The following is a 20,879-nucleotide window of genomic DNA, read 5'->3' as shown; positions in this document are numbered from 1 at the left end:
CCCACAGGCAATTTGTGGAGTTTAATTATTGAGGTCATTCATTTAAAAAACATAAAATAAAAATAAATAAATAAAAATAAAAAAACAGGTGTTGTACATGCTGAGGTGTTTTTTTTTATAATAATTTTACCTGCTCTACTAAAATGCATTTAAGTTAAACCAAAACCAGAAAGTCGTGGAAGAACAACAAAGGCCTAGAAATGGGTGCTTTAACTGGACAAGAGTCCAAATGCACCAGTAAATGAACATCTTGGTTGTAGATCAATAAAATTACTGCTATTAGTCTTAACATTTGACATAAATGCAATTTATGCTGACACATCATGTAGTGGCGAAGGAAGGATGTAGTTCACTAGTCCTCAAAACTTGACTTCAGGCCAGAGTTGGTCTGTGCCATGGAACGGTCAAAAACAGAGGCTATGCAGCTAAATCAGTGACTGGCAGGAAACGCAAGATTGTCCATTCAGATGTTCAGTATACAAGAGACTGATTCAAAGTTAACAACTCAATCCAATCAGCTGTCCACTGCTGCTACAAAATCAGTGCCTCGATGCAATCAACTGGGTTTCACTAAATAAACACAATACATGTTATTGTTTATGTCCAGAAATTTCATGCAAGTGCACAACGCGATTCTTTTACTTACCATCCATTGTTCTGCTGTGGTAGAACAATTCTGCTAACAAAATCAAAACCTGGAGATGTGGGGATTATTAATTTAGTGCAGTGCACAACAGAATAGGGAAAATAACACCAAAAAAACATGGAAGAATAACTCAAACCCTCTCACATTCTTTTTTTCTGGCTCTATGTGTTGGATACACTATGCACAGACTGACAACAACTTCACTTATGTTTCAGGATTCAACACCTAAAAACAAAAAAATATTTTCCACACAAAGAACAGGACATTTAATCCGTTATGTTTTCGGGGGGTTTTATAACTGAAGTAAAACACAAAGAATTCTGCAGCACATCTACATGTTAGCGTTGTCAAAGTCAAGCTAGCATAACTGACCAGCTTTACTGACAGGTGAAATGTGAATACCCTAGGATCTGGCTTTGTTGTATTGTTCATAATCAATAGCAAAGTAGAGCGTCCCTTTTTCTTTTCTCCATCACACATATCTTTAAGATTTAACGTGTTGACAACTTGACTGCTAAACCCAGTGGTAATCATGGTCGACGAGCCGTTCTTTTGGATCATGTGTGCATGACATTACGTTGCAATGTGTCTATAGAAAATGTTTGAACACTAAGCTGAACGTTCCAGCATTATTTTGAACATGGGTCAAATTTTTGGTCATGCAGTTTTTTGACAAGCGTCACAGGAGTTGACGATCGCTTGGGTTGTTTGACGTCTGTCATGGCGGAGTCGGCCTCTGAAGCTTGGCATCAGTGGAACAAATTATGTTAGCATGACGGTGTGTTTGAACTGAAGAACTAATACAAAAAAAATCTTTGTCCGAAACAACAAGGCACTGCCGTGGACCGCTCTGACAGGTAAAAATTAATCTGGAGTTGTGGTCCAGATACCAGCATTGTTTTTCACACGTCTGATTAAGATATGATGAGCTGCTGCAGTAAAGCCGAGCTCATTTCAGGAAGAATCAGAAGGAATCACAGGATGTTGTCAGGCGTAATTAGTTGGTTATCGGTGCCCCTCGTAAAGCCAGAGCTACAGGGAATATTTGCTTCAGTATTTCAAACAGAAAATGAACATAATAAACAAAATGTTATTACTTTTAGCAGAGTGATTTAGAAGAGAGTTATTTATAGCAGTTTAAAAGAAAAAACATTGAAATGGAAAACAACAAAAAGAGACATGAGGAAGAAGGAGAGGATGTAATTATGGCAGAAACATAAAATATCTGTACTTGCGATGTGAAAGCAGCAGGTGATCAGAGACGCTTCGCTGCGGTGGGTTGATGTTGGATGTGGGCAAAAGTCAACAATACATTGTTTCTGGTTGGAGTTCCAGTTCACTGTTCAATAAAATCAGTTTCATCAATATACATGGGGTGGATTTGAATGATCTGTGGGGCAGGGGACCCTTTCTGTCTGTGGCCTTATTCAGCTCCGTATTGATTTATTCAACTAAGCCAGAGAACATTTTATATCCGTAACCAAACAGGTGGGCATACAGAGGCTGGTTAAAACACTCAGGACCTTCTCTGCGGTCTAGTCGTGTTATTTCCTGACAATGAAACAGAGCTTTAGACTTTAAAAGTACAACAGAAACTAAAAGCTGAGATTTACTAGTTTACACGGAAGATTTCTTGTGGCTTACAGAGTACAATGACTAGCAGAACAATTTATTAGTTTTGAGCACCAAGTTTGTGCGTCTGACTGTCCTTATTATGAAGCTTTAAGCTCTTTTGAGTTTGTGCGTGTACAAAGCCTCATGGAAGTTTTTGTACCTTTTAAACGTTCTGAGTGATGCACGACCCCGCGGCTCGGCAGGCCCTTTAGGTTTATGTATTTATGAACCTACAGTAGATGTTGTCACTAAATGTTTTTAAGGTTCTTACTGATTTTGAGAAGGAATCATCGCTCTGTAAATGTTTTGATCGAGGAACCTTCTTAACTCACGTGTTTATGACGCCGTTAGCTTTCTCTGTTTTGCTGTGAATGTTCTGTGAGCTGCTGCTATTCTTGGTCGGGATTCTCCTGCAAGGGAGATATTTCAGTGATTCTTGAGAATAGGGACAGAACAGGTCTTATGGATAAAGCACCAAATTTGAATAAAATATACACAAAATATATTTTTTTCAAATATCTGACTCAACTAACCTGGGTCATGTGAGCACAACAATGTATATTTTCCAGGTATTTGCTGAATATTTTTTTATTTTAAACATTGTAGTTGGTGGATGACGCCTGTAAAAGCCCTTGTCCAGGAGCAGAACTCAATACATTATCATAGTTTAAAATGATTAAAGAAATACTAAAATTATATATTGTGACAATTAAGTATAAGTAGTCATATAAATAATTATAAAAGTATCAATAAATTGAATTAAAAAAATAATTTTTATATATTTTCCAACTCCGTTGAAATTTGTCCCTAGTTTTTGTCAACACCGTCAGAAATGAAAAGAATGTAAAAAAAATCAGGCATTATTGGGGGGCACCAGAACTTCTGAGGACCCCATGACCACTTCCTTTCTCTTCCTTTGCTAAGAGGGCTAGTTAGCTCTGGTTAGCTTATGCTATTCTTTTGTTTTTTCTTCTGTTTTATTCCTAAGTTGCTTGTCACAACCATGATGTGTCAACACCATTACTGACAATTTACCAAACTTTGATGAAATTTTGTGAAATAAAAGCTTAATTTTGGTATAATGTAAAGATTTCATAGACCTGATGAGCTACAATATGGCCTCCTTCAGAATAACATCATAGAAATTGAGGTAGTTTGGTATTTTGTTAACTCCATCAGAGTTTTTGTGACTCTTTCAGTGAAATTGTTGTCAAATCTCACTTAAATGTGCAATTAATTCATTTTAATACATTTTACATAAATTGCATTACTTCACATGTATCAAGTATTTCTTTTTACTCACTAGTTTGTCACCACCTTCAGTTCTGTGTCAACTCCGTCAGATGGACTTTTTGTTGTTTTTTGTTTTAAATAATATTTCTTTTGTTTCTTGAGAAGCATTTGTCTGTAAAATGAGTAAAAATATCACTAATAGGGTATTTTAAAAATCATTTTATATTTATTTTTGTCAGATGGTGATGACAAAGTTCTGGGTCAGGTCAATTAAAAATGTAATTTTTTAAAAATGTTGCAACTGGGAGCCTGTACCTTAGCATCTTTACAGTTCCTAAACATTATTTGTCATATTTGCATACATAAGGCTGAGAAATAATAAAAAAAAATATGGGAAAATTAAAACCCATTTTGTCCCTATTCTCAAGAATCACTGATTTAATTTCAACGAGATTTTCCCGGTTAAATAAAAGTTAACAGTAATAAAATGCACTTTGAGGTCAAATTCTTGCCTGGTTGCTGAGTGACTGCTGAGCAGCAGCCAGGCCTCCGGGAAATGGCCCGGTGCTCCCAATGGTCATTCCGTCCCTGAAACCAGGTCATAGAAACAGATTTTTTTTTTTTTTTTTTGAGTATATGAACCTTATAATAAAACTTTGCCCACCTTCTGGCCATCTCTTGTATAAAACTCCAGCTCCACCACTAGTCCCTCCTGTGGTGCCGTTTTGTTGCTTTAGGGTTTAGTGGTAAATGCAATGCAGATTCTGATAACTATGAACTTTACCTGGCACATTACTTTTTCAGCTGAATTTTTAAAATCTGAACCGAAAAGCATTGTTAAACCCAATAACATACTGAGACTTCAATACTGCAAAGAGAGAGAGCTGTTCAGCCTGTTGTTCTCGGCTGATAAATAAATAAATGCTCTCAGAAGGGCACTCATTAAAATAATTTAAGACGTTAATGAATAAATCTGCTCTGTCAGTGTGCAGATGAAGGACTTCATGGTCACCCTAAACATTAACGAGAGCAGAAGGAAACTGTCACATGGATCACGTGTCTGAGCTGAAAGGAACACTGAGAGCGTACTCCTCTGGTGCGTGAGATAGATTTGTTTAAAAAAAAATCTAAATAAACATTAATCATTTGTAATTAGGAAAAAAAAAAATAAACTAAACCTGGAAATGTTGACATTTTTATATATTTTCCAAAAAACAAAACAAAAACAAAAAAGACAGAATTAATTTATCTACAAACATGTCTAAGAATAGCTTCTCCTTCCATTCTGTGACAAAGTGTGACTTTAATCTGACAAACCTTTTATGTCTTGTTGAAACATCCTTGTCTATCCAGATCTTACGCTGTCCTGTCTACTCTACACACTTCATTTGCTCTGCATCACCTCATTTGTCATAGAAATATTTTTCTTTTTCAAGTATCTGCAAAAATGATTGAGCCGGATAAACACCAGTCAGTGTATTCACATGAAGCCTCTCCCTGCAGCTAAAGGAACAGGAAACATGTCTCACTGGCTGCATTTAAATAGAAAATGTGTGTAAAACTTTGCCGATATTCCGCTAATATTGAAAAGAAAAACACAAATTTGCAATTGCGATGTTTCCATCTGGTAAGAAATGCAATAAAAGTCACGTGAATATGTTCGTTCACGCGATAAGTCACTAAAAAAAAACACGTCATGATCCTCAAACCATTTCCTGATCCTGTGGTTTTTGTCGGTGCCAGAACACGGTTGTTGATCATGTGATACGAAATACAAATAAAAAAATAAAAAAAACACCTCTATCTAGTTCCAAAACGTATTTATTGAAGACTAAGAGTTTTTTTGTTTTTTTTCCAAAATTGGCGTGTTTCCATTGTGCGAATTTATCTTCCATAATGTCAGATTGCGCAAATATATGATCAATGAAATGCAGTTACTAACTCTTCGTGTCCAATAAGTACCTCTCATATTGCAGCTGAACTGAGCTACGGCTCAGCAACGGCAGCCATCAGTCTGAGACCAGTGCTCTGTCTTTGTCTTTGTCATTGCACATAAAATCCACGTGCTGTAAGCAAAGACAGTCCACAGAGTGGCGTGTCAAACACTGCTGACATGCAAAAGGAGGTCAAAACAGGTCGTCACCAGTGACGACGACCTGTAAGTTCATGCCTTAACTCCTCAAGGCGTGGATTTAGACCTGGTGCCAGAAACGTTCCTCAGAAGTTTTGGCTCCGTCACACGGCTGCTGCAGATTTATCTTTTGCACATCTACGACGGCTGTGCATTGCGACGTATGTGCCGCCCGTGTGACTGGAGCTGCTGTGAAATGGAATATTGACTTGGAAAAAAAAAAAAGGTTGGAGATATCATCCCTTTCTTTCACTGCTTGGCATCACAGGTATGTCTTACTGCTGCTGACAATCTTCACGCACATTATTACTATTATGGCAATCTCTGCAGAAAGCAGCATGAAGAACCGAACCTGCAGCAGCATTTCTGTGTTCACAACAGGGTTGATTTAAATCAGGAAGCTGAAGATACGGCCGCAGTCTGGGAGACGACTTCCCTCTTCTTAAAGCGCGAAACACACTCTAGCTGTGTTTACATTACAAATTTTGTCAGTAGCTTTGTCAGTAGATCATATAATTACTGGTTTGTTTCACAAAACTGCAATGGAAACACTTTTTTTGCATCATCGGATCAACACCCGGATGTTACTACTGGTACAAATCCACGAAGAAGAAGACAGGAAGTAGATGGAGGATCATGATGCAGAGTGTTTTTGAGTGACTTACTGCATGAACAAACTTATACGTTTTTTTCTAGGTGATCAGTTGTAATTAGGGAAAAACGTCAGTAGTATTCTTCTTTAGAGGTTACTTGGTGTCAAAATATTTTTTGAGTCCTCTAAAGTGGAAGGAGGGACTGAATATTCTTGAGTTGCCTTTTTCTATAACTGCCATATTTAAAAAAAAAATTAACACATTTTTTGTTAAATATTTTTTCAACAAAAATGTTCTTGGACTACTGGATCAACTACTGGATGGCCAGTAGTTGATAGTATATTGTATGAAGCACTAGTGTCCACTTCAGTGCTCTGTCTGCATTTATAGCGTAAAAAATCCACAAGAAATAAAAATAAAAAAACACGGCTTTTCGATCGTTGTCCTCTGAAGTGACCACTATTCATGAAAGGGTTAATTTCAGAATGATTCAATTTACAGGAAGAATCACCCCAGTGGTTTTTCTACAATCTGCAGCATCATTTGTTGGTTCAGTAACGCTGATCCAACAGGATTCCTCTAGATGCTGTTGGATCTTTTCACAGATAATATGCTCTCAGCACACAGTGACAGTTTTAGCAAATATGTCAAACATTTTTCTTTTATAAAAGTTACAAACTGCAACAAACCAAGCTGTATGTACAGATATGGTGCAGTGCTGTTGATGACAATGATGAGGAAATAAAAGGTTCAATTAACAACGAGAAGCTAAGCAGCAGAGCGGAGGAGACGATGCATCCCCTCGCTCCCAAACAGCCTCGCTGTTCACTTGGTGAAAAGAATCAGATTCCGCCTTCATGTTTATTTCTGGCTGACTGAATGTACAAGTTTACATTTTGACAGGCCGCTACTGAAACTTACCTTTCAGTTTGCTGGGTACTTAGTTGACATGAGCAACTGAGAGGCGGTGACAGCCATGACAGCTGAGCTGCGCTGCTAAAATCTGCCATCTCAAACAGACGAGCAGAGTTTTGGAGAAAAGCCCTTATTAAGCCCATTTGGCACCCGGGGGACGCGCGCACCCCGAACAGTTGATCGTCAGTTTCTCTACCTCAACAAACTATTCACGAGTCAAATTAGATGTCGCTTGTCTGACACCGAAGGATTGCCTTAAGTTAAGTCATCACCGGGAGAAACGGTCCCACATGTTGCAAACGGACCCGGTGGGAAAAGAATCAAGATGTCGCAATGGTCAAGTCGAAAGTTTGGACCGTAATCGGGTGGGAACTGAAGGAAGCAGAAACATAATCCCAAAACAGAAGTTTGTTGGGTTTTTTAAAACACCAAATGTAGTTTCAGTGGTGAATTCTGTCCCATTGCAACTTTTAAAACTGGATTTTCTAAAATACTTGCATTAGCCTGTTTGAACTGAAAACTGATTCCCAGCTACACATTCAAACCTTTGTGCAGTGCGACTGATCAGCTTGACTTTTATCTTGGCAAAGAAACCATTTAAGGGTTCAAATTGTTGGTAAAAATGTGTGTGCACATTATTACAGTGTGAATTAAATGGACACAGTCTGGAGTTTACACTTCTTCCCTAAAACACAGTTTAATATAAATGTTTTGCGTAGAAGTAGACAGACAGGGATAATTTTTTATACTTTTCTGACATTCTAAAACAAGCTTAGGACTAAATGATTGTACACTTATAACAAATGTCATAAAACGTGATCGCAACAAAAAAAAATAGTGTGAAGAAAAAAAGTAGCAATTCCTTTTTCTCCCAATAAATTATTGTTCAGCTCCCATCTCGTCTCCTGAACCCAATATTTTATGTCTGGTTTTGTGAGCTGTGTGTGATGTCACACCTCAGTTCTGAAGCTTAAACCAGAATAAAAGAACAGGCGTCACATGATGCTAATAAGTCCTCACACGATTTCTAGTTTTGACAGTTTTGCTAAAAATACTGTCAGTGAGTTTTTAACACTGCTTATAATATGTTTGCAAAAATCTGCGTTATTAATCATGTCGATAATATCAGTGTATGCATTAATAATTAAACAAAGGACTGTTTGGACCGCAATATCCAGACGTTTGTTGTTTCGGCATGAATATACACACAGGGCTGGGTTGATTTTGAAAATTGATACAATGTAATAGTAAGGATGTTGAGTTTTAGGGCTACTTCTGTTTCGGATTTTAAAGTTTGTATCAATAATTGAGAATGAGCATGGAGTAGTATAGCCCATCTGTTAAATTAGTCAAGATATGTTACAAAAAGCCTAAGGAAATGTAAAGCAGCAGGACTTTCACAGATCACCTCAAGTAGACGACTCCCCTCACCTCTCCGGTCTTGGCCGGCGTGTTTGTAAAAAAATCAGGTCGGCCTTTGGGTCGGTCTCACAAGGCTGCACTTCCCTGAGATACTGCAGCAAGTTTTAAAGTTCACAGAAGTTGGTATCACTTCCAATCACTGCTCCCCATACTCAAAGCACTTTGGTTAGCTTCAGGGTAGCCATTGGAAAGGACTAGCTTAGCCAGACACATGCTGGTGCTTCGTTTCATTCTTAAATTACACTAACTCAGCCATTCAGGAGCTCAGATCTCATTAAGCAGAGCTCCGCGGGAAGGAACACTGACGCCTGAAGGTGCTCCTCCTCTCATCACCGTAATCAGCTCTGCTCTCGGCTCACCAGGCTGTCTGCAAACACCGCACCCGCCTAAGCACTGCTGGCGTTAACCCTTTTAAGGCCGGGCTGCACCTAACTGTGCAAAAATATGTTCACATAAAAAAAATATTCTCTTTATTGCAAAATGTCTTGATGGATCTTAGCATTTGTAATGCAGTAAAAACTGTAGTGCAGCAAGAAAACAACATAAAACACGACATTTTCTTTTCAATACCTTAAAGCTACAAGATGCAAATGCTATTCACATTTTTTTTACATATTTGTTAAAATGTACATAGTAAGAGACAGATAATGAAAGACGTGAGCTCCTCTGCCTTCTTGCAGTACTAGCTGCAGAAACAAGCCACTAACCAATCAGAGCCAGGAGGAGGGTCTTAACGCTGTTAATCATCGCATGCATGCGCTGCTCACTCTCTCCCCTGTGCTCTCAGCTACACTAGAGCTTCTTTCCTGCCATGAATGCTAAGGTAAGGTTTTTATTTTCAGCAACAGGGCAGTTCAAAGTGCTTTACATGAATTAGAAGAAAATACAACAAACCAAAGGAAAGACAAAAAGGTAGCAAAAGAAAAAAAAACTAAGTATATAATGCTAGTGCTAGTTAGCATAATACAGGCAGATAATCGGTTTTCTTGTAATAATACACATTTAGAATCGCCTACATGAGGATGATTGACAGCACTAAGACTCTCCCCCTGGCTCTGATTGGTTGGAGCAGTTCTTTTCTTCAGATGATATTTGTAGCACCATTTTGTCTTTTTACAGATTGTCTGTAAAATAGTGACAATTTTAACAAATATGTAAAAACTTTATATGTATATATATATATATATATATATATATATATATATATATATATATATATATATATATATATATAAAGTTACACACTTCAGCTTTAAATGATCAAACAAACATTTTCAATTGTAAAAATTTTTTACCAGTAAGAAATCCATAAGTTTGATAACCAAACACTTACCCGTGATGAGGTTGTCCACCAGAGTTGTAGGGATGCAGAAGATCCCCACGAGGAGGTCGCTGACCGCCAGATTGAGGATGAAGAGGTTGGTCACTGTGCGCATGCATCGGTTCTCCAGGACGATCAGACACACCAGGACGTTTCCCACCATGCACAGCAGGAAGATGAAGGAGTAGGCCAGGATGTAGCTGGCTGCTACGTACAGGGAGTGCTGGTAGTAGGGGAAGAAGGTGAGGTTGGTGAAGTTGGCAGTGCTGTCCAAGCTGCCGTTGAGAAGGGTTGCTATGACGGCGGATCCCTCGGTCTCCATGGCTTCCTCGCCCATGTTCTCCAGGATCTCCATCTTTTACATGTGGCAGCACGAACTGTACGGGAGTGAAACAGAGAAAACAGGAGACGATTGACAATATAATCTGAACTAAGTTCTGACAGAATGGGGGAAAAATGAAACAGGAATAAACTTATCAAATTCTAACATATTTTTTAGAAATATTAGTTTCCGCTTGGCAGCTAACAGCAACCTCTATCTGTGTGTATCTATTCTCTATTTGAATAGAAGGTCAGTTAGCCTGTTTGTTGTTTTTTTTATTTGGATAAATGTACACATTGTGTTTCATATTTCGTCATGGTGTAATCACACAATTCTGCATTTTATTGAGATTTTCTGCAGAACATCAACAAAAAGAATTGTGAAGTAGAAAACATTCTTTAGATCGTTTTCAAACCTTTAAACAATTAAAAATCTGAAAAGTATCTATTTGTAATTCAATCCCCCTCACCAAGTTACATCCACAATTGTGTTGATTTTTATACTATGTTTGCACCTCTGATTAACATTTTGCACAGAGATTGATCTGAAACCATTTAAACTTTTCCCTTTTTAATATGCAAAAAATGTTGAACACCATTTCTACTTTTCATTTTACTTTATAACTATGCACTAGGCAGATGGTCTACTACATAAAATCCCAATAAAACACTCAGTCGTTTTAAGGTGACAAATTGTGCAAACGTTAAAGTGGTCTGAATTTTAAAATTAAGTTGTGTTTTTTAATGCATCATCTTTGGTCCAATTTTTTTTTTTTTTTTACACATTAAGATTCTTGTTTTAAATATTGCTTACATCTAGAAAAGGAAGCCAATCCAGCAACATTACTCCAGATTATTTTAATATAGTTTTGCCAACAAAATCTTCGAGCAGACACCATAAGATGTGAAATGGTATTAAAAGATGTAAAAAAAAAATAATTCTGGAAAATAACAGAAAACGCTACTCCGCAGATGATTGTGGTGCTTAAGCTAGCATCATCATGCTATATTTATACAGCTGACATGAAACAATTCCCCAACTGACTCACTCAGTGATTTACAGAAATATCAACGCTTTGTTTAATTTATGAACTGGTCATCATTACTGCCACCTGCTTGCTCTGCATCGTGTGTGTGCGTGTGTGTGTTATTAGCACAGAGAAGCCGAGAGAGAAACTTAAAGCTACAGTGTTATAATAATACTAGTCCAGCCTTAGTTTTCAGATTACTTTGTTCCTTCATGTCCTCCAGATCCCTCAGGTCTTCGGTTGATAGCAAAGGTGAGAACTAAAACATGCAGTTAATTATTTCTCTTCCTGTCACGACCCTCCTGAACACCAGGGGGCAGCTCAGAGTTTGGATACGTTTGAATGCAAACTAATGATACATCTGTTCAGTCTTTTAGATTAACTTTATTGTTATCAGTTTCTTATGTTTTTTTTTAGTTCAGTATTTTTATTTCACTTTCGGTTACTAACAAATTGAGCAACTTTTATATCATCACTATGCTAATACATTGTTTCATGTTATTTTTTTTTGCAAAAATATAATTTAGGCAAAAACAAAATCACTTTTGCAAATTAAAAAACAAAACTTATTTTAGGAAGGTGACAGTATAATCTATTCATGTTTTGATTCAGATTTCATTTTCTAGCAATAACATTTTTGTAGTCCATATTTATTGGGTTGAGATCACTATCTGTAAGATTGAATTTTCATAATTCATCTCCTATGTTTAATTAAATAAATTATCTTTTTAAATTCTTCAATATTTTAGATTATAAAAAAATCACACTGCATTTTTCCATGTTTCTGTGTAAAGAGTGTGTTGCACTTGGATCAGTATTAATCTGTTCTATTAATACAGGTTAACTGAGTAACAGTGTGAAAGAGTAAAGATTTCTGAAGAAAAGATAAATAACGGCAACGGTTTAGGATTTACTCAAACAATCTCTAAAAATACATTTCCAATTTTACCAGTTTCACCCGCAGGCACACATCGACTACCAGCAGACTCAAAAAATCATTTCACAATGGCACCATCCTGAATCATTAAACCCAAACTCAGAGACGAAGCAAATGCAAAGCAGAGTCCAGTAACGATGTGGACGCAGATGGTCTGAAGATGTGCTCATGAGCACTGATTTCCTGCATCCTTCAAAGGACTAATTAGGTTCTGAAAATGACTGTTTAAGAGGCGAAACAGTGGAAAAAGAAAAGTTGAACAAAACATTTGGAGTTCTTAAATCTGCTGGGATTTAGCAAACACTCGAGGTGTGTTTGACACAACGGGAAACTTGTTAGTTTCACTTTGTGTCAAACAGCACTTCTCCCCTCTTTATGCAAGACAGCAGAGAGGAAAATGTGGATTCAATGCAGGCTGTTCAAACGTTTTAAACTGTATACCAAAATTGGTGAATTGAAAGCACCCAGGGGACACAAGTTTCTTCTTCTTTTGATTAAAATTAATATAACTTGTTTGTGAATTATTTTCTGACACATTATCAGGTTTTTCTGTGTTTTTACAGTTTTCTACACATTTTCTTTGGTTAGATCCTGTTATGAATGCTTAAGCTAGTTAGCATAACCACTAACGATATCGGATAACTGTTTTCCTGTAACACTAAGTTGTTTCTCCAGCATTAGCACATTAATGATCAACAGCGCTAAGACCCGCCTCCTGGCTCTGATTGGTTGTTTTTAGTCAGTAGCTGTGTATTCAGGAAGGAGATCGATGTTTTACAGACTATCTGTCTCATATTACGACGTCACGACAGTTTTGACAAATATACAAAAAACATATTTTTTATAAAAGTTGAATACTTTTATAAAGAATATTTTAATGAAACCGAGTTTTTAACCATTTGGGTATTTCCCTGTGATAAATCACCAGAACTCTGAACGTTTGAAGACAGACTGCTGCAGAGTCGACTGTTGTTGTGTTTAGCATTTCTTCCCACAGCGCGTCACTGAACTTGGCTGTAGCTTTAGAGGAACCACTCAGCATTTTGAGTCTGGTAGTGGTGACACATGTGCCTCAAAATGTTGAGAATGCTGTCAGAGCCGTGACATCAGGATACATTTACTACAGCGTCACATGCCGAGCCCGAGGTGACTGTCACCTATGGCTGGAGTTTTGTCAGATGCCATGTCTCTGCCTTTTTATTGACTGACAGAAATCAGCCACAGTTTCTGTCAGTCGCTTGTTTTTGTGATCACACCAAACAAAGGTAATGAAAGTTGTCCTGTAAATAAACTTGGTTCAACCTTTTAGATAAAGTTAAACGATTGCAAGCTGACTTCCTGTTTTAATGTTTCTACTCGATGGTACAAGACAATCCAAAACACGACGACTAGTAGCAGGACTTAAGGAGTGTGACAGACAGAGACAGACAGACAGAGCAGGGTTGGTAAACAGATGGACTAACAAACTGAGACAGAAAGACAGGACCTATAAATACACAGAGGGGCTGACAAGGCTGGTGAAAACAGTGAGGAGCAGGACGGGGACAAGCTAGCACCAAGCAGTCACACACAGCAGGGTGAAAGAAAAAAAGTTTTTCACACGTCCATCGATCGGCATCAAATTCCCACCAGGTATCAACAACAAACCGAGTAATCCACACACAAGAAAGAAATCACAGGAAATGAGTCATTAGATGAGATTATGAGTGGAATTTGGAGAGGCATGGTGAATAAGTATTGGACACACGTAAGAAATGGAAAAGACAGTTTTTTTGGAGACGGCAGCTTCAAAGACTCCAGGTAGAGAAGCGGTTCACAGCAGTGATTTCTGACTGCGTTCTTCCACATAAACTGTCTTCAAATCTTTAAAGTTCTGGGGGTCCTTCACATCCCCTCTGAACTTCAGTGATTGTTTTTTCTTCACTGTGACTTTGGGTCTGTTGTCTCGACTCTTTCATCCTTAAAGTTTTATCAAGAATGTCCTGGTCCATTCTTCCTTCACTTATATAAAGTCCTTCAGCTTATGGCATGGCGCTGAGTCATCCTGTCTCCAAACTTGGTGTGATCGATGACACAGATATTTTACTTTAGGCACTAACATCTGCATCGAAATTAGGAATTTTTTGACATATTGGTATCAGTCAGACAAATCCAACCAACACTGGTTTTTATTTTGTTTCTGAGCATTTTTTGCCAAAGGTGTTAAAAAAGTAGAGCATTGGTAAATAGTAGTTATACAAGACTGTTCAATATGAACTATGTAGGAAAGGATATGAAGAAAATCTATCTACCTATCCATCCATCCATTTATTTACTTCTGGTTTGCCTCAGAAACATCTCTCGTCTTTTGGTTTCCAGATCTTTTAAAAGAAAAACCGTGTCTCATAATTCCCAATGTGTCGTGCAAATGAGTCAAATAATCCTCTCCTGCTGAATTAACCTTACACTGTCATTGGGGTTTTGCCAGGTCTCTTGCAGCTTTTCTGACTGCTCTGTTTTTTCTCTCAATTGCCTTGTTGCTGAAAATGTGCTCTATAAATAAAATTACCTTACCTCATTACATCTGTCTGTCTGTCTGTCTGGTTGATGAAACCTCACTGCTGAGGGCTGAAGGAGGAGCAGAACCCTTGAGCACCTGATTGACATTTGTTTGGAAATTCCAGCTTATATGTTTTATGTTACCAACTAACTTTTGAGTCACATTGTTATGTAACAGGAAGGCGTTTCGGTGGTTCAGGAGGATGTAGCAGCTGTAAATCTCTCACAGTGATCAATAGAAACAACAGGTTATTTCGGGGGGAAAAAACTAGCATTTTTTTGAAGGGGCAGTATTATGTGTTTTCCAGACACATAGTGCCACTTTACAGCACAAGTAAGTAAAAATGTTACCTTCAGATTCTTATAAAAATGATATATATAATACAACTTAAAAGAAATTTTACTTTGTAGCTTAATGCCATGAAAATGGGCCTCTTGTCTCTTTAAAAACTTCTGCTCTTTCTGAAACTCCTCCTTCAGGAAGCCATCAAACATGGCTCCTCTATTAACCTTTTTGCAATGTCTTTACCAGTGTTGTACTAAGAAGTAGATCCTAGAATGAGCTCAGCTGTTCCACCAGATGTTTGCTAATTGCTGCTGGCTAGTCTGAAGGTGCTGATTGGGGGAGCAGCAGAATTTCTCAAACATGCATAAAAGAATCAAAGTAACACACCAAGTACGTTTTTGATGAGGGGATAACATTATAGCATGACGTAAAGCTCAAAAGCATTGATTTCATATGATACTGCCCCTTTAAAGTTTAAGAGATGTGTAGAAGCTTCTTGGCAGCATAGAAAAACAACTTGTTACAGCAATTATCTATTCAGGACATGTGGCTAAGCCCAGTGGATGTAAAGAGATAGAATGATGAATTTCCTCTCAGTTAAAAAAAGAAACAAGGACATTCCCTGACCTTTACATTTACGAACTACAAAGGAACTCAAATCTTGGATTTAGGGGAAGGAAGAAGAAAAACCTGAGGAAGGACACAGAGCTGTTTATGGGTTTTGAATTTATCAGGTATGAAAATTATTTTGTTTAACTGCAGTTTTTACTTCATTGTCAGCAAAAAGGTTCTTTGTTTGTGCAAAACGAACGAGTTTGTTTTTGGCTGCAGCTGTAGTCCGATTACACAGCAGTATTTTAGTTCCTCCTCCAGCCTCCATATGTGCAGCAGCAGCAGCTCCAAATGAGTTTTCAGGACCAAACATGTCTTTTGGTTGAACTAAATAGACCGAGTTGCAGAGTGTGAACAGCGACGTCCTCAGAGAAACTTTTCAAACATTTATGTTATTGAGGTGTGCTTAAACACTCAAGGGTAAAACAAGGAGCAAACACTTTATTGCCGTAGGGGAAGATTAAGTTTATTTTATTCTACTCTGAGGAGTGAACAGAAGTGACACTTGCACAATCGCTGCATGGCTTCCTGAACGACGTGGTGACAGAAAAAAAAAACCCACGCCTGTACCTGTCAGTGTTACAGTGTTGATCAGAACTAAAGACAAAACATTTATGCAAATGCTGCCATCATTTTTGCAAACTGAACACATTTTTTCCGTGTTCCTTGTCCACTGCAGTGAAACACACTCATCTCCTGACAGGTCCTTTTAAAAACGTCTTCAGGTGACACACACACAAACACACACACGATTCTAAATCGATTAATCATCAATAACATTAATGCAGATAATCACATTTTGTTTCCACATACTTCAAGACAATCTGGTGGGATACTGGAAAAGGCTGTTAATGTGTTGAAGTTGTGCTAAAAGTGGTTAGCCTACCATTCAATGCTAAATATGTAGCAGCAGCACAGATGTCCTCAACGCTTTATGATATCTGCGTCAATAATTCACATATCTAAAGAAAACTCTCCATGAATGATCAGGTTTCCTGAAACACCACGAACCCGAACTGCTGTTACAGGTATGGCTAAATAACGGATAAAAAAATTTAATAAATATATTTGTGGTTTGGAGGATGAATTCAGCTATGAGATATTTGAAGCTTGCAATATTGTTTTCTAAATTAAAACTGATGCCTTCACAAACCTGTGGATTTACACTGAGATCAAATCATGTTTATAGGCAGTTAATTGACTAAATCCGTGTCTTCCAAAGGCAGATGTTTGTCCTCTGACATGCAAGACTGAAGTACAAATACGTAGCACAGTTTTTTCTTGATGTTGATTTTTATAGCCATCTGTTATTTTTCTCCCACTTCAAAACATTGGTCCTTATAAATGTAACCTGGCAAAGTACGGGAGAGTCAAGCCCAGGTTTTTATGTCTGGAATGACTCTGTGAGGAAACTGAAACGATAAAAGCCCCAATCAGAGGTTGGTGCCAAACACAGCATATAGAGATCTGAATGGAGAAGAAGAATAAAAAGAAACGCATCAAAATCTGTTACTTCCCCCAGTGTGGATAGCTCATCTCTGTAGAACAAGAAAAGAAAAAACAGCATTATTATTATTATTTTAGTGAGAAATCCATTCATTTGTCCCGTTGTTCTCCTGCTCTAGGCGTGTGAACTGCTCCATCATAAAAGGCTGCAGGGAAAACGCAGTTTGTGCGAGTTCAGGTGAGTTAAGCAGCGTGAACCGGGGTGAAAGGTCCAGGCTGTTCGTACGCACCAACACCGAAGCTCATGTCAAGGTTTTAAGAATTACAAGGATTTGTTCATCTAGATTTTCACTAAACCAGTCTTAATAAAGCTCCACTGCTTATCCCTCAAATCAATGCTGAACAAAGGTTCCTTCTTCATCTCTTCTCAGTTTTAGCATATTGGTGGGAAATTCCCAGTTTTTCCCACCAAGCTTTAGCATGCTAATGTCTCATGGCTAAACAACCATAATGTTCTACTGGGTTCAGCTTCATTGATACTTTACCAAAATGGCATAGTATTGGTGTAGTTACCATCGCTACATTTCCCAGTTTCTGAAAAACCCCGTGCTCGGTTTGTAGACTCAAACACTGACGTTCACCAGACTCCAGACTTCTGATCCAATCTTTCAGAGACTCTTAGCGACACGGCCTTAATCAAGACTTTTCAACCCCCACCGCCCTACATTTTCACCAAGACCTTTGGTCTCACTTTATTTTGTCTCTTCCAGTTCAATCGTCCCCACTGTTATTCTCAGTTATTGTGCTTTTTTCTTTCCATCTTTCTCCACGTGACTAGCATGTGCCGTGGGGTCATCAAAGGTCAGCCTATTCCCAGTGTGACTGTTATTATTGTGGTTATTTTTTTAATGTTTTTAATAGATTCATAGAACTGCAGAGGCATTGAATAGGCACAAGGTTTCCTGCTGATCACATATTTTAACGTTCACTCCTGCTAACGCAATTATAGTAGCGACACTCGGGTGATGATTGCTCCACAATCAACTGATAATCACGGGTCAATACAACAGTTTGGGCAGGAGTGAGGCCCAAGAGGGAACGACGGAATCAAGAAGAGTATACTTTGGTCCTGTGAAGAGATGACGCATGCTGTGCGTTGTGAATGAAAGCACTATGCTAAGGTTGTTTCAGTTTTTCTTTTTTATTTATCATACATATTAGTCATTTGTTCTGGGTCTTTGTGATTGTTACCAATAGGAATGTCAGAGTATCAGCTTTTTGTAGACTGAGTATAAGTAAGTATGAAAATAAAATAAATATAATAAAAGTATTTTTTTATTTTTTACAAGTATAGTTTTCCTAGTCATGCAGCTTGCAAGCATTTCTATTGAAGTGTAAGCTGTAGCTCATCTCTATGATGGCAAATTTTCATGCTGTTGTTCACTCTGCTCTTCTTGTTCCTGGATTACTTGCTGCAACGTTGGTTGTGCTGCTGGCAGCAGCAAATTCTTTGAATCTTGTGTCGTATTAGGTTGTCAAATTCTTCATCAGTTCTCAAGTGTTTAAAGGTTTGTTTGTTCATCCCTCTTCTTCACAGCACCAAAACAGAGGAAGTTTATTACCTTGAATTATCTCCAAACTACAGACATTTTCACTCTCCTGCTATCTAGTTTCTCTTTTCTTCTTTTTTTTTTTTTTTTTTTTTTTTTTTTGAAGATCAGCAAATAACGGGTTGGTGCATTACCACCACCAGCTGATAGTGAGTGTTGTCGAGCCTTTAAGTTGCTCGACAACACTCACGCAGTACAAAAGGAAAATCAAACACAAAAGTGTCATCTGTTCGTAGTATTTCCCATTTTCTTTTAAACATAGACATTCCTCTCATTTTCACTTAGATAAGTTAAGAGTTGAATTATCTTGTCCAGTTTGCTGTTATTCTAGAGTCGTGTGGTACTGCTGTGACGGCTGCTGACGCGCTGAATTAAAAGGATTTCTCGAGGTTTGCAACTGAGACAGTTTACATGGGCAGAGTCAAAGAAAATGCGGCCCATGTGGAACGAAATATCCAGCCAGAAATATTCACAAGCATGTGTTAGCACGCGGATTGTCTGTTCTCATGGCAAAGCCTCCTTCACACAGAGAGAAACCTCCTGTGCAAAACACCCCCTACTGCGGCTCTAAAGACCCAGGCAATGCAAATAGAAAGAGCTGTCAGAAACGCTCCGTCTCCAAAGGCCAGCGCTGTTTTGATCTAATTTCTTTGTCGGGTGGATTTCTCACAGGTTCCCTAATCCTTGTGGCAATGCAACGGCCTATTCTGCAGTCATCTGCAAACAACTGCAGAATTAATTGTCTATTTCTGACAAAGGCCTCAGACTCTCATGTTTTGTGGTCTTACAAAAGTGTTGAATGTTATACCTAAGTATCAGGAAGTCGTTCAAAGATATTATCCAATCAGTGTTTTCTTATGACCAGCCATGTTGTCATCTTGGTTGTTGATTCTTTTTTCCATTTTTAGGGAGCACAGTCCAACATCAGAGAACTTTGTATCGAGTTAAGTTCATATAAAAAGTAATATTGTTAGAAATGTTCTCTTAAATTATAATAAACCTGTTTGAAAAATCTGTGCAAATATGTACATATAATAGCCTGGCATTAAATTTTTAAAGAATGCACAAATATGTGGTTTAAAAACAGTACATAAATGGTTTATTATTCTCATTCAGAGCCGTGTTACTGGGTGGAAAGAACTTGAAGTGCCAGTGTCCCGTTACTCTCCTACATCAGATGGGTGTAGGTGAGCTACCCTGAAATATATACTATATTGCCAAAAACCCAAAACAAAACGACTTTAGTAAATGTTATCTCGTCTTTATGAACATTTTAGATCAGCAGTCCAAGAACCGCCTTGCAGCTGGTCTTCTGTCATTTTAATGCCGACATCTTCTCTGGAAATGTTGACAATAAAGATCTATGGGATGTAGCTTCCACAGAAATCTCACCGATATCGCTCCTTTTATTAGATCATAGATCAGTTACATACATTTGATTTTCTCATGTCAATAATGTGTCGCTCGAAATAATCAATTGTGTTAAAACAACAAAAATTAGTCAGTGAAGATGACACCATAACACCATCATGAGCTCTATTAGAAAGAAGTTGGAGAACCTTCACCTCAGAGGCGCATTAATGTTCGTTATTAGACACATCAGACGGTGCATCTGAATATCCATCACAACGGCGCTCTAGAGAAGACATTTAAACAAGTTTATCTCCGCCGAGTAACAAAAATGTACGTTTTACGACTCACCACAACCTGGCTGAGTAAACGATTAGCATCTAAACAACAAAATAACCACAAACAAGTTGCTTTGTTTTTCACACCGTATGGGCAGAACATTAGAAAGCCTGTCTGTGTCTGAGTGTTTGACAAATTGTCTTCAATGCTACCTTTTTTTTCTTAGCAGTACTAGTTTCTGTCGGGTTTAAAAGCCCATTATTCATGACCTGCATTGCACTAAAACAGCTGACATCCACGATTAATGACCGCCTGATGAAGTTACCAGCACAGGTATTAGATAAAACCTTCCCAGAGGAGAAGCAAACACTAATTTAAAAGCATCTCAGAGGAGGCAGCCCTTGACATAACACACACACTTTGCTTTAAACACGACTCGGGTTGTTTTATATTATTCATTGTTGCACATTTTCCAGACCTACTTGTGGTTATAATTAGGCCCTGCTGTGTTCAAAATGTCACCTTATTGTAGGACTCTCCACTCTTATTTACACCCATTGTAAAGATGTAAAAAAAAAAAAAAAAAAAAAAAAAAAA

The 20,879-nt window shown here is 37.9% G+C and overlaps 1 protein-coding gene across 1 annotated transcript in view; it reads right to left on the bottom strand.

Moving 5' to 3' along the window:
* npffr1l2 (neuropeptide FF receptor 1 like 2) overlaps positions 1-20,879 on the bottom strand; it is a 102,003-nt gene that overhangs the window by 30,156 nt on the left and 50,968 nt on the right. The window contains exon 2 of the mRNA XM_015014567.1: positions 9,888-10,252. Coding sequence (XP_014870053.1) covers positions 9,888-10,230 — 343 coding nt within the window. The 5' untranslated portion in view covers positions 10,231-10,252. The remainder of the gene's footprint in view (positions 1-9,887; positions 10,253-20,879) is intronic.

This window comes from Poecilia latipinna, unplaced genomic scaffold (assembly GCF_001443285.1).
Source record: "Poecilia latipinna isolate Pla-1442-1.1 unplaced genomic scaffold, P_latipinna-1.0 Scaffold1828, whole genome shotgun sequence".
Lineage (NCBI taxonomy): Eukaryota > Metazoa > Chordata > Actinopteri > Cyprinodontiformes > Poeciliidae > Poecilia > Poecilia latipinna.
The sequence above is the reverse complement of the archived record's forward strand: the minus strand, read 5'-3'. Positions and strand labels throughout refer to the sequence as shown.